This window comes from Elgaria multicarinata, chromosome 12 (assembly GCF_023053635.1).
Source record: "Elgaria multicarinata webbii isolate HBS135686 ecotype San Diego chromosome 12, rElgMul1.1.pri, whole genome shotgun sequence".
In the NCBI taxonomy this organism is placed as follows: Eukaryota; Metazoa; Chordata; class Lepidosauria; order Squamata; family Anguidae; genus Elgaria; species Elgaria multicarinata.
In genome coordinates this window covers 3,808,959-3,825,155 of record NC_086182.1, presented here as the reverse complement: position 1 = coordinate 3,825,155, position 16,197 = coordinate 3,808,959, and the positions used below count along the sequence as shown (strand labels likewise).

General features: G+C 46.5%; 1 protein-coding gene across 1 annotated transcript in view; it reads left to right on the top strand.

The window, feature by feature from the left end:
* The window catches only part of ANTXR1 (ANTXR cell adhesion molecule 1), a 177,213-nt gene that overhangs the window by 135,955 nt on the left and 25,061 nt on the right, over window positions 1-16,197 (top strand). The window contains exons 15-16 of the mRNA XM_063138838.1: window positions 10,842-10,937; window positions 12,414-12,581. Coding sequence (XP_062994908.1) covers window positions 10,842-10,937; window positions 12,414-12,581 — 264 coding nt within the window. The remainder of the gene's footprint in view (window positions 1-10,841; window positions 10,938-12,413; window positions 12,582-16,197) is intronic.

Here is a 16,197-nt window from a genome sequence, read left to right as displayed (position 1 = left end):
AAAATCCAGCGTTGTGGTTAGCTTTGTGGTTATTAGTCCCATGGGTGCAAACCCAAGCCTTTCTTCGAGGAAATCAGGCCCCTGCCTTTACAGCGGCGCTTTGGCGCCGCAAGATGCCTTGCTCCTGCATTTGCGTTCCTTCCCGGCATCTGCACGGGAAAGAATGCAAGTGCGGACTTTCCCGCTCTTTAAAAAGCAAAAAGAAAGAAAAATGGGGGGGGGGAGGAGAGGCCCTCTTCTTTTTAATTTTATTATCTGTCTCTCTGCAGCTGCGCAGATACAGATAATAAAAATAAAAAACGGGGGGAAGGAATGAGGCAGCCAGAGGAGGACGCAAGGATTGGGGGCAGGGACTTGAGGCAAACCACCTCTCCTCTCCTTCCTCTGGATGCCCATTAACCCCCCCTCATTTCTTTTTATTTTTATTATCTGTATCTGTGCAGCTGCGGAGATACAGATGATAAAAAAATTAAAAGGGGGGCATTCTTCTCCTCCCCCGCCCATTTTTATTTTTATTTTACTTTTTCAGGCATGGGGGCGCCATGGGCTCCACTGCCAAAAAAGTTGGGGTAAGTGCCCGACTTTTTTGGAGCAAAGTTTCCAGGGTTTCCCCCCCGGACGGCTTCGCAATGGCGGCTGCGTCATGTAGATGACGTGCCGCTGCTGTGAAGCCGCCCTGGGGTAAACCCTTCGTGTAGACAAGCCCCAGTTCATGACTTTTTAGTTCTCAATTCTTGCCCTGAACCTGCAGGTCTTTGCCCACATGGCACGCAGGCCAAGCCACTAATTGGATAATGCCAATACATCTGGTGTCGTCTCGCCCACTGAACAACCGGAGAAAGACACATTGCAAAGTCTTAGCAAGCCGATGGCATTCAGCAGCGTGGTTGTAATGTAGCGCATAGGTGATTATTGCCTCCATTGAGTACAAGCTGCTTGCAAAACCAACGCAATCTTCTACATCCTCCTCTTGGAAAAAGGAGACTGCTGCCGTTCACCCATCTGACCTCAAGGGCTGTGGGGGCATTTCCAATGGAGGGATTGTGGCACTAGCAATCCGAAGGGTTTGTGCAGGCTGTTCCACCTTTTCCTCTTTAACGGATTTTCTCCGTGCAGGAAAAAGATGGGGAAAGTGGTCAGAGAATACAGAAAGGGCGCACGAGACCCCCTGTAGATGTCAGTGAATGAGGCAAGGCGATTGCGCCATGAAAGCCTGCCCTAGACGAACCCCTGGCTGTAGCTCAGTGGTGGACTGCCTGCTTTGCCCGCAGAAGGTTCCAGGTTCAACCCCCATCACTCCTAGGGAGGGCTGGGAAAGACACGTGTCCGAAACCTTGGAGAGCTGCCGCCAGTCTGGGTGGACAGTACTGAGGTAGAGGGGGCAATGGCCGAATCTGACATAAGATAAGCTTCCTACATACTTCTCCTTTGCGGAAACTTACTCAGCACTCGTGTCTCTATACATACCTGAAACCTACATTTCCATGTTCAAGGAATAAGCCCTTCTGAGACACAAACGTCGATGGGGAAGTTAGCTCCTTTCGCGTTACAAGCCTGGCTCTCTTCTGCCAGAGGACAAGTTGCTGTTGGTTTAGTAGAGCTGCCTCAGAAAACAACAACAACACCATTTTAATTTTAATTTGAAGGTTCCATTAAAATTTCGTATCTAAATATTACACTGGATCCATTGCCAAATATATCTGTTTTCTTTCAAAAGTAAAATGGAAGCTGTTTGACCCCAACATTTGAATAGCAAAGTGCTTTTTGCAAGCACAGGCGGACTGAGGCCAGGCACTTCCAAACCTGTGTGCTTTCAGATCCGCAGAACCAGCAAAGGTTGGGCAGCTGCATGTCTGTATTGCAAAGCTGGTGGTGTTGCTTTTACTGCATTTATTCGCCTTTTCCAGGTTGTTCCATTCCCCCTCCCCTCTCTGAAAGATCTCTTTGGCAGATAGATTAAAATAATTCTGGGGGCAAGTGGCTGAACTCAGTGAAGCAGGAAATGTATTATTACCCATGAATTCTCCCACGTCTTCAGTGTGGGCAGTGTGGGCCCCTGCCAAACGTGACTCCCCTTCTTCCTTTCGTAGTAACCCTAGACTAACCTCTCTGTTGTGGGAAGTGCAAGGCGGGAGAAGAGGGGAGGTTCCAAGGGTGTCAAAGATCTGGAAGGAAGGGTCTAGGACTTCTATGGAACTCCAATGTTATTGGGAACAGATGAGAAGCTGGTTCTGCCCTTGGATGGCGAGGATTTAATGAGCAAATTAAAATCCCTGAGTTAGGAAATGTAAGCTGGGGAGAAGCAATTGATTTTTAACCTTAGCAATAGTTCATTAAACCAGCAGTGACTGACCTTTTAAACGTCTTGTGGCTGCAAACCGCAGCTCATATCCCAAGCAGTCCAGAAATCCTTGAGCAATTCTGCTAGCTTCCCAAACCAACCTAAAAACAAAACTAAGCTAAACAAAAGTCTATTTGTTATTTTTGCTATCAAACTGCAGCCAGGAGCATCAGTTTCACAACCTCCTCACAGCTTAGTAGGTAGCTTTGTGTAGAACTTTATCCAAAATGGCAGACGTGATCTGCTGCCTTGGATGTTCAAGAACTAAGACCCGGTCTTTTACAAGCAAGAGAAGGAGCGGGTAGATTATTATTATTATTATTTATTTATATAGTGCCATCAATGTACATGGTGCTGTACAGAGTAAAACAAGTAGAGTAAATTTGTCCCATTTCAGTTTGAAGGCACCATTTTTATGCTCTCCAATCATTATTCTTTTAAAACCCTTTTTCAAGAAGAGTGTGAGGGCCCAGGCCAGTACTTTCCCTGCTGTACAGGTTGGGTTGTTTTCGTAGGTTTTAAAACACACACACAAAAAAACATAGTGGAGCATTGAAAAAAACGTGATGTCTTATTTATTATTGTGGAGTGGTTCAGTTCATTGATCACATCATTCTCCTGCATCCTCTAAGAGATGAAGGAGTGCCAGAGCTCCATGGGGTGTTTGTCTGGATGAGTAAATTCCGGCATTGACACTTAACGGCTTGCTCTCTCCTTTGCCAAGGACAGTATATGGACACTTAATGCTTACTTGTCTGCAGAAGCTTGACTCACAAGAAGATTTGCCAAAACGTGTGGCGGGTTACTGAACAGCTGCTATGATTTTCAGGTCAGGATTCAGAAGGGGCAGAAGTCCTGCCCGCACAATCCCTTCCATGTATTGAGTGAGCAGGCACGGGGGTCTGGCCTTGACCTCCACTCATCCACTGGGCCCATCCCAGCCCCTTCAGTTCAGTCCAAAGGTGGGAACGGTGCTACATGTGTGTGCTGAATGTGCAAAGGAGAGGGTCTAGCAGATGTGCAAAGGACATGGGTGTGCCCAGCAGGCACAATCCTCTTCCTGGAGCTTCATCAGATGGGGGGATCGCAGTTCCCTACCGTCACTCTCCGCCCCTACTTCTGTTGCACAATACTTCCTCTTTCTCAACTGAGAAGAAAGAGGAAGTAAACAACCACCACATGGCCCTTTCAGTGGGCATTTTATTGCGCTGCTTCTCCTGCACACAGCAGGTGATCATGGCAAGTTCCGTTTTTAAAAATAAATCAGACTTACCAGGGTCTTTTTTTGTCATGGGAAGAAGGCCAGAAAGAGTGGGAGATGCATGGGAGGAGGACGGAGTTGTGAATAGGACCCGTGAAAATCCGTGAGTGCCCAATAAACGAGGGCACTAGAAAACGCTTGTCTGATGATCCCCGTGCATTCGATCAGTGCATGGAAAGGAAGGTGAGGACTGTGCTGGTATTTGACACGTGTGACTCATTTAAGGAGCAAGTATCCTGCACTGAGCAGGGGGGTTGGACTCTATGGCCTTATAGGCCCCTTCCAACTCTACTATTCTATGTTTCTATGATCTCTGAATTTCAATTTAGTTCAAAAGGAGCCTGCCTTTCCAAGGGAGGGGCAAAGATTCTGAGGAAAGAGGAAAAGGATGCTCAAATTGTTCCATGTGTTGTTTTAAATTTAGTTCTTATATTTATCTTTCTGCCTTTTCATTCAAGGAGCCTAAGGCATACTTAAGCCTCCTCTCCATTTTAGACTCACCACAACCCTGTGAGGTAGGTTATACTGAGAGCCAGTGATTAGGGTTGTCCATCACAAAAACATCTGGCCCTTTCGAGGCCGGACGGATCCCTGCATTGGGCTTGGCTTTCATTTGTGAGCGGAGCCACATGATAGTGCCTGAAACCCAGGAACTTTGCTAGAGGATTGCACAAAATTGCAGGCAGATTTGCACAACAGTCTTGTATAGATTCGCACAAAATCGCAGGGTGGTTTGTGCAAAAGTGCAGCCATAAATGTGCAAATTAGACCATTTATAGCCACAATTTTGTGCAAAATGCATTATTTATGGCCACAGTTTTGAAGAAATCATGGTTTGCGTGTGCACACACGCACACACACCTAAAAAATCCACACGTTAGCCAAACCCATTGCACACTGAGTTGGAATCGAAAAGGGAATTTCAGCTGGTGTCATTTGTATGCATGCAGCACCTGGTGAAATTCCCTCTTCATCACAGCAGTGAAAGCTGCAGGAGCCCTGCCCTCTTTTGTATCTGGTCACTCTAGTGTAGCTCCTGCAGCATTCACTGTTATGACAAAGAGGGAATTTCATCAGGTGCTGCATGCATACAAATGACACCAGCTGAAATTCCCTTTTCTATACAAGTGTTAAAGGTACAGGAGGCCTGACCTCCTTTTCATATGGTCACCCTAAAAGTTTTGTAAATCATTCTCTGACTCTGGAACTCAGGTTGTACCTAAAGAGAAGCATCTATCTGAGTAAATAGATACCACATGTAGAATGAAAGGAATGTCTTACTTCTGCTGTTGGCAGAGTTGAGTGTGTTAACTGTAGCAAGCTGCAGTCTCTCTCTCTCTCTCTCTCTCTCTCTCTCTCTCTCTCTCTCTCTCTCTCTCTCTTTCCTTTCTTCAAACAAAATAATCATGATGCATGACACTGGTACAAGGTAATATCTGTGTTTGCAGGCAGCAGTGAAGCAAAAATAGAAAAAATCACCCCCACTCCACTCTCACCCAGTTCAAACATCTGAAACTCAGAAACACAAAATAGATATTGTAATAATTATCTTTTATTACTGTTAGAAAAGGACAGTGCTAAAAAAAAAAGTATTTCCAATCCCTCAACTCCAGAGTTTAATCTTGAAAGAGAACATCACATTTCTAAGCATTTCCAGGCAACCAAGTTACATAGAATGCCTCGAATGGGATTTGGACCAACAAAATATTTTCCTTCTTATCCAGAGCTGTATGTAATCCATATATCTATACAACCATGGCATCTGATATGATACCTGGTAAAGGATTTAGTGCCCCAAGAATTTTAACTTTCAAATTACAGAAATAACCTGCTTCTAGCCTCATTGCTCGACAGAAAAGCTGGTAGCATGTGAAGACCCCGAACTATCTAGGGAAAGAATTATTTGGAAGAATTCAAGCAGCTGAATGGTGAAAAGGGGAAGACAGATGTCCAACTCTTCCCAGTCTGTTTCACTCCTGGCTGGGATTATTTTTCCATGTGTTGTCATGAATGGACCCTGGAAGCAAAATGACGCTGATGTTGCAAATTTTGATGCTCCTTCAAGTCTTGGAGGATGAACAGCTGGATCCAAACTTTAAAATGTGAGACAAATTAGTACTGCTGTGGGCTTGTTATCTAGAAATTATGATGATGAAACTCTGGCTGTAAACATTGTTTTCTGTCTTAATTTTTTTTTTAATTGTAGCTGAAGCAGACTTTTTTCAGATTAAAGGTTATTGGTGTTCAGTTTCTGGCATCCTTAAATGCACTTTTCTGGCAGCTGTGATACTGTTGCTGGGCAGAAGCCTGAAAATGCAACTTTACCGCAGGCCTGGACAATTCGTGACGTACCAAACTGAATACACCTCCCACGGCATACACTGGAGTATTGATAATCCTCTTGGTTTTGCTGATGAGTTGGAACTGGGAAAACAGGCGAGTTGTCAAAGCCAAGTGACGCCAAAATACATGGCTATTGTGCTCTGGTGGTGACAGGAATATGGCTAAACAAGAAATGTATAATGGGAACAGGAGCCATCACAACTACAGTTTTATTCTGGGTTTTTTATTCTACCCACCCCCATTTCCTCTGGGACTGTTACAACTAGTGACATAACGGGTCATAGGGAGGTACAATTTATTAAAATCCCCTTTGTAGGCTCTCAATTGCAAGGAAGAGCCCTATGGATGTAAATGGCTGGGTGTCCATAGGACCCTTCCTCATTCATGGATGGCCACTGGTGGACGTGGGCAGCAAGGGCAGGCCTGCTCACACACGCACCCCACCAGCGTTCAGTGTCCGCAGCATGGGGAATGTCTGCGTGCTTCTTACGCCACACTGTTTGCCAAATTCTCTGCAACAATCATTACAATCCTAGGATCACTGCATTTTACTGAACTAGCAAATCAAACAGTCACATTTTCACCACCAATACTTCACATCATTTTTCCATTAATAATTATCTTATCTACTTGTGCACATGAATGAACATAGAGGTGCCACCATGTGCTATTTTGCAGTGAGCTAGTGGGACTTGTGTTGAACTCTCTACAATACATTGCAAGGCAGTGATGTCATTCTAGTATATCTTTTAACCTAAAGATCAGTGGAGGCTGGTGGCTCTGATGTCAGTGGGGCAGGAATCCACCTTGGGTTTCTGTCAGAACCACTAAGAACTCAAAAGGAGCTACCCAAGGCACTGAAAGCACTTTGGGAGTTTGGGTTCAGCACCTTGGAAAGCTCCTTCATAGTTGTGGCTGGATCTGACTGAGGCCCAGAGTAGAGATGTAAAATTTCCAGAAATTTTAGAGCCATGGGAAAAAATGGAGGGGTTTTCCGTTCTTTTCCCCCTGGAAAAAACCCCGAAAATTTTCAGAAAAATTGAACAAAATGCAATATTAGCACTTTTTACAGATTGAAAGTCATGTTGTTACTTTAGGAACATAAAATGTAATTATGTACAAATTGGTTTGGCATAAAATTATCACATTTGGTTTATTAAAAGTACAATGTATTCAAACAATTATTACAAATTGAATTTACTTTTTAAAATTTTTACTTTCTGTGTGTAAACAAATGGAGCTACAAGCGCCTGAACTGTAAGGAATCCTTTTGGTTTTGCCAGTTTATGAGGAGCAGGCAATTTTTCAAAAAAAACACATCAACAGACGAAACCATCAACATTAGTAACAAAAAAAAAATATTTATGTCTCTGCTAGTCCTCCACAGTGTCAAGCGGACATAAAGCCCCCATTCCCATAAAAAGAACTGAGAAAAAGGGGGGACCAAGACTTAATGAATATGCATGGAATATAATCAGACTCATTTCCTGAGCTATAGCCCTCGCTATCAGCTCCAGACTCTGCTTCAGTGGCAGTGCTGCCCCCTAGAGGCAGAAATGCATCTTGCTCTTGCATTAGTCTCGGTTTACAACCTAGGACTTGCTTGTCATCCGTGCACAGAACTGTAATAATCTGATACTGTACATAGTTTTTAGAAATCATTTGGAGAAGTAAATATATAAACACCTTGTCTTAAACATTTTATTCATCATGCTAAAATAAAACATTCCATAATCCATTTTTTTTCAATTTTTCAGAAAAACTAAACAAAAAAGGCTTCTGAAAAAAATGGGGGAAATGGGGTTTTTCCTGGGTCCTCACATCTCTAGCCCAGAGCAGATTCACCACTCCACTGACATTGGCGCCACCAGCCTCCATTGCTAAAGTTCAAAACTCCTTCTTGGCTTATAAAGGATTGCGAGGAAGGCTGTTGCAAATTACATGGTTTCAGCCCTCAGAGGCTGGTTTGGGGGCTCAGAGAGCCACCCTGAGGATGGCCCTGGCTTTATCTGTAACCTGTAGGCATGTGGTAGACAGAGGCACTCTCAGATGGGTCCACAAGTACCTTGCCGGACTGGTGTTATTTTGTACGCAACGTGACCAAAACTCTTGGTCCTGACTTTTGCGGTAGCTATGAAATTCCTCTTCCTCTCCAGGAGTTTCCCTTGCTCATGATGCAGAAAGCGGAGTCTATAAACACGTTCTCGATAGGTCCCTCCTGTCGTGGGACTGTGGGACACTACTTGCACTTTCCTCTCGTTCGGCGCGTGTTGTTTTGCGTTTGCCCTTTCCTGTTCTGGCCTGTTGGCTCCTTTTGCCTCCAGCCTTAAATGGCTTGTGAGGCTTTTCAGGCCCTGCGGAGAGTGTCTTAAGCTCTGGTATTTCCTGTTGTGTGCGAAGGCTGGCCTGTGCAGTAACAAAGCGAGGGGAAGAGGAGGAGGGAGGAGAGGCAGCACGTAATGCTGGAAGGAAATACTTGGACAGCTTTCTTTCTCCCAGGTTTTCAAGCAAAAAACAAATCCTCACAGGAAAGTCCTTGCAGAGCGGGTGGGGAGATGCCTTGGTGGACATTAAGCAAAGAGGGAATTTGAGCTGCCTGCATATTGCAGACTCCCCTACAAACAAATTACTCACACACATACTTTATTATATCCTGCCTGGAATTTATTTACATTAAAGGCGATTGCAGCGTGAATCCAGATGTGACAAAGGTGCTTCCGTTCAGCTCCAGCTATGACAAGGGACACAGGCTGTTCCTACACCTGCCTTCCCCCCCCCCCCCGGATCATCCCTGTGCATGCAAATGACACGCAGGGGATCCCGGGAGCAGGCCGGGGCGATCCCTCCATTTTCCTGGGATCATCCTTAGGTGTAGAAAAGGCCACAGAGAGCTGCTGCTGTTTCGTCTCTCTTCCTCTTCCTCCTCCCTTGTAATGTCTAGTTGGACACAATGTGTAACGTGACGGCATCACAATGTGCGTTGCCCTGCCTCCACTTCCAACGATGGGAGGCAAAAGCAGGGCAATGCGTAGTGTAGGGACAACATGTCATGCACTGTGTTAAACTAGAGAAGGAGGAGATTGGGCCTTTTCAGTGGTGGCCCCCAGACTATGGAACGATCTCCCTGACGAGGCTCGCCTGGCACGAACGCTGCTATCTTTCCGGCGCCAGGTTAAGACTTTCCTCTTTGCCCAGGCACATGGCAGCACATCTTAATCACCCACATGTTTAGTTTTTAATGGCTTTGAATGCTTTATGTGTGTATGTTCTGTGTTTTAGAATTTTAAATTTTGTATTCTCGTTTTTAATCTTAATTTTAGAATTTCTGTAAACCGCCCAGAGAGCGCTGGCTATAGGGGCGGTATATAAGTGTAATAAATAAATAAATTGTCTCTCCCATAACATTCAGCGAAGGCCTTCATTTGGCAGGGCTCCACCATATTCCCCGTGTGGAACTGTCCCACCCATGCAGATCCTGACTAATTCCCTTCTGGACTAGCAAGGATTGGCCATTTGAATTGGCACCTGGCTCGACCCGCAAGCCCATCTAGGGAAGAGCGCAGAAAGGGAAGGAAGCCAAATTCCCCCCTCCGCCATGTTTGCCATTGCCAGCATGGTGCCCCTTACTCGCACGATGCCACCCAGGGGAGGGAGGGGGAAGTGGAGACTGCAGGAACCAACATGCGGATGTGCGTGTTTCTAAACAAATAAGTAAAAAAAAATACTCATACACAGCTGCAACTACATGTATTCTTTATTTAAATGTGTATGTATTCATAACTACTTAAATGGAAATATAAACAAATAGAATAATTGTAAACCTGTCTCACCACAGAGAGAAATAATTAAATTTATCGATATCTAAATTGTACTTCACTTTCATAAAAGAAATGAAGGGAAGCCAATTGTCGTTATTTCTCCCTCTCAGTTTAATATATCTTAGGGTTGTGTAAGGGCCATTTCCCCTAGTTTGTGATCATAGATCTATTGAAAAGAGAGAGCCCCCATGAGCTTACCTTTAAATCACAGCTCTAAGGGAAGACGGTGCAAGGCAAGTCCCGCCATTCTGGATGGGGGAAGGGGGAAGGGTGAGCAGGGCGTCCAAAGGACTCTCAGTCAGCCTTACACCCAGATTCCCTGGGGGAAATGGGGTATTATTTCTCAAAGCAAAAGAACTACTTGTGTACTATTTGCACTGTTTCACTATAGCACAGCGCCACCTAGAGGTTATGTAGCAGAAAAGCAGGAAAGGAAAATCTCTTTGTGTAGAACTTGGATCGCACTTCTGTGACAAAAGCAAAAGTAGATATATTGATTAACAATGTTGTATAGAAAACTTCAAGTGAAGATAATATAGCTCACTACGTCTTTATGTCTTTTCATCTAATAAAAAGAACATCAGTGTAAGATACAAGGAGAAACGACAAAATATCTGAGGAAGAGCACATGGCTCTGCCTCCCGCGGCTGGTTTAAACATGGTGCCAGGTGCTCATTAGGCATCGCTTCACCAGCCACCAGCTCTTCTAGACCAGGGGTGGGCAGAAAGCAGATCTCCAGATTTTTAGATTTCATCTCCCAGCATTCCTGATCATCAGCCATGCTGGCAAGGGCTTCTGGGAGTTGGTCCGAAACGTCTAGAGATCAAAAAGGGCTAGCAGCAGGCAGGGTGCCAGTCCGGCTCCTGGACTGACGAACTCACCTTGTTGTCTCTCCCCCCACCCCCCATAGTCTTTCAACAGTTGCTGGGGGGCAGAGGGGGAGAATTATCCGAACCGTCCTATTATTAGAAAGAGATTAACATTGCTGAGACCACTGTTTTGTTTCCCTTTTTTTTTAATCTCCTATTCCCTGAAGTTTTAATGGTGCATCTTTGGTGGTGGTTTTTCTCTTTTTAGGAAGAAGATGATGATGGACTTCCCAAGAAGAAGTGGCCAACTGTGGATGCTTCCTATTATGGTGGACGTGGTGTTGGTGGTATCAAGCGAATGGAGGTAGGTGAACGCCAGTTTCCACAGGCACAGCAGGTGCTGACTGAATTACTTCACTGCTCTTGGGAGCTGCCGTCGCAGTTGTGCCCAGAGCACGCTCATTCCACAGGGCCGACGCAGAGAATCGTGGGAGGTGTTTCCAAATGAGGCTTTTATTTGGAATCATCCCACCTCATTCACAGGATTTTCAGGGCGGGTCCAGACATTATTGTCTTCTGTTTGGAGCGCTCCCCTGTTTTCCATCGCTACCTCGGTCCTCCTTGTTGGTTTGTTCCCATATCATTACAAGAAAAGATCCGGCAATAAGAAAAGATGCAATGGCTTGCACGTTGCCTTGTGATTGTTAGCTCTAGCAGCCCTCTGTCTGGAAGCACCTGGACATTCCTTAAACAGGATTGGCAGGCCCGGCGCTGCCATAGAGGCAACGCAGGCGGCGGCCTAGAGTGCCAAGTAAACGAGGGCACCGAACAGCGCACCCGGAAGCCACTCTCCTAGAGCGGCTTCTGGGCGCGCTGTTCCAAAGCCGCCGCCCCGGCCGCCGCCCAACCCCAGCGTCCTGGCTCCTTCGAAGCCAGGACGCTGGGGTTGGAGGCGGAGGCTTCAGTACAGCATGCCAGGAAGCCACTTCCAGGCGCGCCGCTTCAAAGCCTCTGCCCCGCCCCCCAACCCCAGCATCCTGGCTTCAAAGCCAGGAGGGGGCGGGGCAGAGGCTTCAGTATGGCGGGCCAGGAAGCCACTTCTGGGCGCGCCACTTTGAAGCCTCCACCCCCCCCAACCCCAGCGTCCTGGCTTCAAAGCCGGGAGTGGGCGAGCGAGCGGGCGGTGAGCGGGCGAGTGAGGGGTTAGCGGGCAAGCAAGGGGAGGCGAGCGGGCGGGCGAGGGGGGGGCGTGAGCGGGCGAGTGAGGGGGGGTGGGAGCGAGCGAGCGAGCGGGGGGGGCACGAGCGAACGAGGGGGGCGGGGCGGAGGCCTCAGAACGCGCCTGCCTAGGGCGCAATATAGTCTGGCGCCGGCCCTGAGGATTGGGACTGCATCTTGGTGGGGTGGGGGTTAACCGTTTCCTCCCCTTGTCATTCTGTCAACCCAAATCCCCTCACCCTGGTATTGCCGTTTGCCCCCAAAGGTGCGTATTTCTGGAGATAGCACCTTCAGCAGTGCTGAGGACAATTTGCAACCAGCAAACAGCATGGAGAGGAAAGGGTTAAACCTCCTGTCCACATGCTGATGTTCCAATCTGGATTGGATCCCCGCAAGCTGCTTTTTGCGAAAGAAAGACAGTGGATGGTAGTCGTGTAACGTGTAGAGAGTTACACGACTACTTTGGTTGGTGTGCAGAGAGTTCACTCAGTGCATTGGCCAGAACCACGGCCTCTCCAGAGTAGCACTTCTGGGCTGGAGGATTCAGAGCAGAGAAACAGCTTGGTCCATAAGTGAATGGAACGGGAAGTTGTCAAGATTGCTTTTGGTTGATTTGTTTTAGGTTCGCTGGGGAGAAAGAGGATCTACTGAAGAAGGTGCTAAGTTGGAGAAGGCCAAGAATGCCCGAGTCAAAATGCCGGAGCAAGAGTATGAATTCCCAGAGCCCAGGAACCTTGGAAACGGCATGCGGAGGTCTTCTTCTCCCAAAAAGTGGTACTCTCCCATTAAGGTACATCTTTTATCGGAGAGTTTTATTACAGCCCCTGAAATGTCCCCCTCCCCCTCCACTGCTTTTGTTCACTTGCAGCTCCCAAGAGCCGGGGAGGAGGAACGTTCACTCGAGCCGCTATGAAGGCCTGCTGGTGAACGCTGAACACCCAGGCCTTTCCCAATGGGGATGTAGATTGCTGTGAGCAGGGCTACGTGTCAGGTTTCCTGGTCCCTCAGGCAAGCACACATTCTGGCAAACTGACACGGGACACCCAAATCAGTGAGACTTCTTTATTGCGGGAAATCCCACGGCAAAAGCTTAATGGTTACACGCTTCAGAAATCACATAGCTGATGGTCGGTAACTATAGGCTCTAAGAAATTCCAAAACAGTCAAAAGCTAATCACTACTGCCGTGATGAGATCCTCATCAACGTGGTTTCCCTGTTGCCATTGTCATGGTTCTGAACACAAGAGAAGGTCAATCCAGACACGGGTTCCAAATCTGGACAAGGGACGGAGATGATTCTTGACATGATCCCTCAGGCAATCGAAGGAGCAAATTCTTGAAAGTCCTAACAAGACACTTTAAGAGAGCTAGTCCAATCTCGGATCATACTTTGGTAACTCCAGGCAACATGGTCAAGGCTTAAACAAGATCACGGGGAAATGTAAACCCTCAAACACAAGGAGTTCCGTGCCACTGCTTTTCACTGCATGTGTCCAGACAGAGGAAAGGAGGTCCAACAATCAAGGCTCGAGCCCAGTCTGCCGGTGCACTGAGCTGACGGGAACCAAAGACACACAATCCACAGCAAATGGGAGTTCAAGTCTATGAAAAGTCTCACAGTGCTTTTCATGGCAAGTTCTTAGTAATCCAAAGTTTCATTTAGGAGGGAGCATGTGCAGAGTCCCCCCGAGTCTCAGACAATGATAGATTCAAACAGGGAGGTTTTCCGGGAATGCAGACCAGATGTTCCTAGCAAAGGCTCTTCGCTTTTGCACCAGCTTAAGAAGGGAGGAGCAGGCCTCTTCCAGACCGTTTGACAGATGGGGGTTTTGGCCTTTCAGCAATGCCCCGGTCCCAACCGGGTGGCACTGCTCAGCCTACCAAGATGACGGTTCAATCTGGGCGACCCTTCTGCAGTCTTCTATCCTTTCTCTATCAATTTCTCACAGACCACTTCTCTGCCAAGGCCAAAACAAGCAGGTGGCTTGTGGGGAGTAGAACCACTCCTCCATCTCTGCTCTGAGAACGCTGACAGAGATCATCTCACACAGATTGTAACATTCCAGAGGCTGAAAAGGCCCAAAGTCTTCCAGGCTACTTCTGATTAAATCTTAGCTAAAAACTACAAGGCCCCACGGCAATGCCTTAACTACCCCTGACATTGTGTCGATCAGTTGTAGCCCACCCAGGTCAATCAATCAATCTATCAATCAATGTACCTTTATTGGCATAAAACAACCACAAACCATACAAAAACATCTTGACATCCTCCAGACAAACTAGTACTCTTACATTGTGCAATTTAGCCTGCTAGTATAGTAGACAGTATCATAGAATCATAGAATCATAGAATAGCAGAGTTGGAAGGGGCCTACAAGGCCATCGAGTCCAACCCCCTGCTCAATGCAGGAATCCACCCTAAAGCATCCCTGACAGATGGTTGTCCAGCTGCCTCTTGAATGCCTCTAATGTGGGAGAGCCCACAACCTCCCTAGGTAGCTGATTCCACCGTCGCACTGCTCTAACAGTCAGGAAGTTTTTCCTGATGTCCAGCCGGAATCTGGCTTCCTTTAACTTGAGCCCGTTATTCCGTGTCCTGCACTCTGGGAGGATCGAGAAGAGATCCTGGCCCTCCTCTGTGTGACAACCTTTTAAGTATTTGAAGAGTGCTATCATGTCTCCCCTCAATCTTCTCTTCTCCAGGCTAAACATGCCCAGTTCTTTCAGTCTCTCTTCATAGGGCTTTGTTTCTAGACCTCTGATCATCCTGGTTGCCCTCTTCTGAACACGCTCCAGCTTGTCTGCGTCCTTCTTGAATTGTGGAGCCCAGAACTGGACGCAATACTCTAGATGAGGCCTAACCAGGGCCGAATAGAGAGGAACCAGTACCTCACGTGATTTGGAAGCTATACTTCTATTAATGCAGCCCAAAATAGCATTTGCCTTTCTTGCAGCCATATTGCACTGTTGGCTCATATTCAGCTTGTGATCTACAAAAATTCCAAGATCTTTCTCATTTGTAGTATTGCTGAGCCAAGTGTCCCCCATCTTGTAACTGTGCATTTGGTTTCTATTCCCTAAATGTAGAACTTGGCATTTATCCCTATTAAATTTCATTCTGTTGTTTTCAGCCCAGCACTCCAGCCTATCAAGATCACTTTGAAGTTTGTTTCTGTCTTCCAGGGTATTAGCTATCCCACCCAATTTGGTGTCATCTGCAAATTTGATCAGCGTTCCCTGCACCTCCTCGTCCAAATCATTAATAAAAATGTTGAAGAGCACTGGGCCCAGGACTGAGCCCTGCGGCACCCCACTCGTTGCCTCTCCCCAGTTTGAGAAGGTTCCATTGATAAGTACTCTTTGAGTCCGATTCTGTAGCCAACTGTGGATCCACCTAATAGTTGTTCCATCTAGCCCACTTTTAGCTAGTTTGTTAATCAGAATGTCATGTGGTACTTTGTCAAAAGCTTTGCTGAAGTCAAGATATATGACATCCACAGCATTCCCACAGTCCACAAGGGAGGTTATCCTATCAAAAAATGAGATCAAATTAGTCTGACAGGATTTGTTCCTGACAAATCCATGTTGGCTTCTAGTAATCACTGCATTGATTTCAAGGTGTTTACAGATTGACTTCTTTATAATCTGCTCCAGAATTTTCCCAGGGATGGATGTCAGGCTGACTGGTCTGTAGTTCCCAGGTTCCTCCTTTTTGCCCTTTTTGAAGATAGGGACAACGTTAGCCCTCCTCCAGTCGTCCGGCACCTCACCCGTCTTCCATGATTTTGCAAAGATAATAGACAAAGGTTCTGAGAGTTCTTCCGCTAGCTCCTTCATTACTCTTGGATGCAGTTCATCGGGCCCTGGGGATTTGAACTCATTCAAGGAAATTAGGTGTTCTTTGACCATTTGTTTATCAATCTCAAACTGCAATCCTGCCCCCTCAACTTCTGCTTCACTTTTTCCAGGGGGGTCATAGATCCGCTTTTGGGAGAAGACCGAGGCAAAGTAGGAATTGAGCACTTCAGCCTTTTGTTTGTCGTCTGTTATCAATTTGCCATCCTCATTAAGCAGTTGAACCACCATTTCTTTCCTCTGTCTTTTACTACTCACGTATCTGAAGAAAGCCTTTTTATTGCTTTTAGCATCCCTCGCTAATCTCAGCTCATTCACAGCTTTAGCCTTCCTGACGCCATTTCGGCACTTCTGCGCCACTTGTCTGTACTCTTCTTTTGTAGCCTGGCCTTCCTTCCACTTCCTATATGTATCCCTTTTTGTTTTCAGTTCATCAATAAGCTTTTTGTGGAGCCACATTGGTTTCCTCTGTTGTCTTCTATCTTTTCTCCTTGTTGGAATTGTTTGTAACTGTGCCTTTAAAATTTCATTTTTTAGATACTCCCACCCAT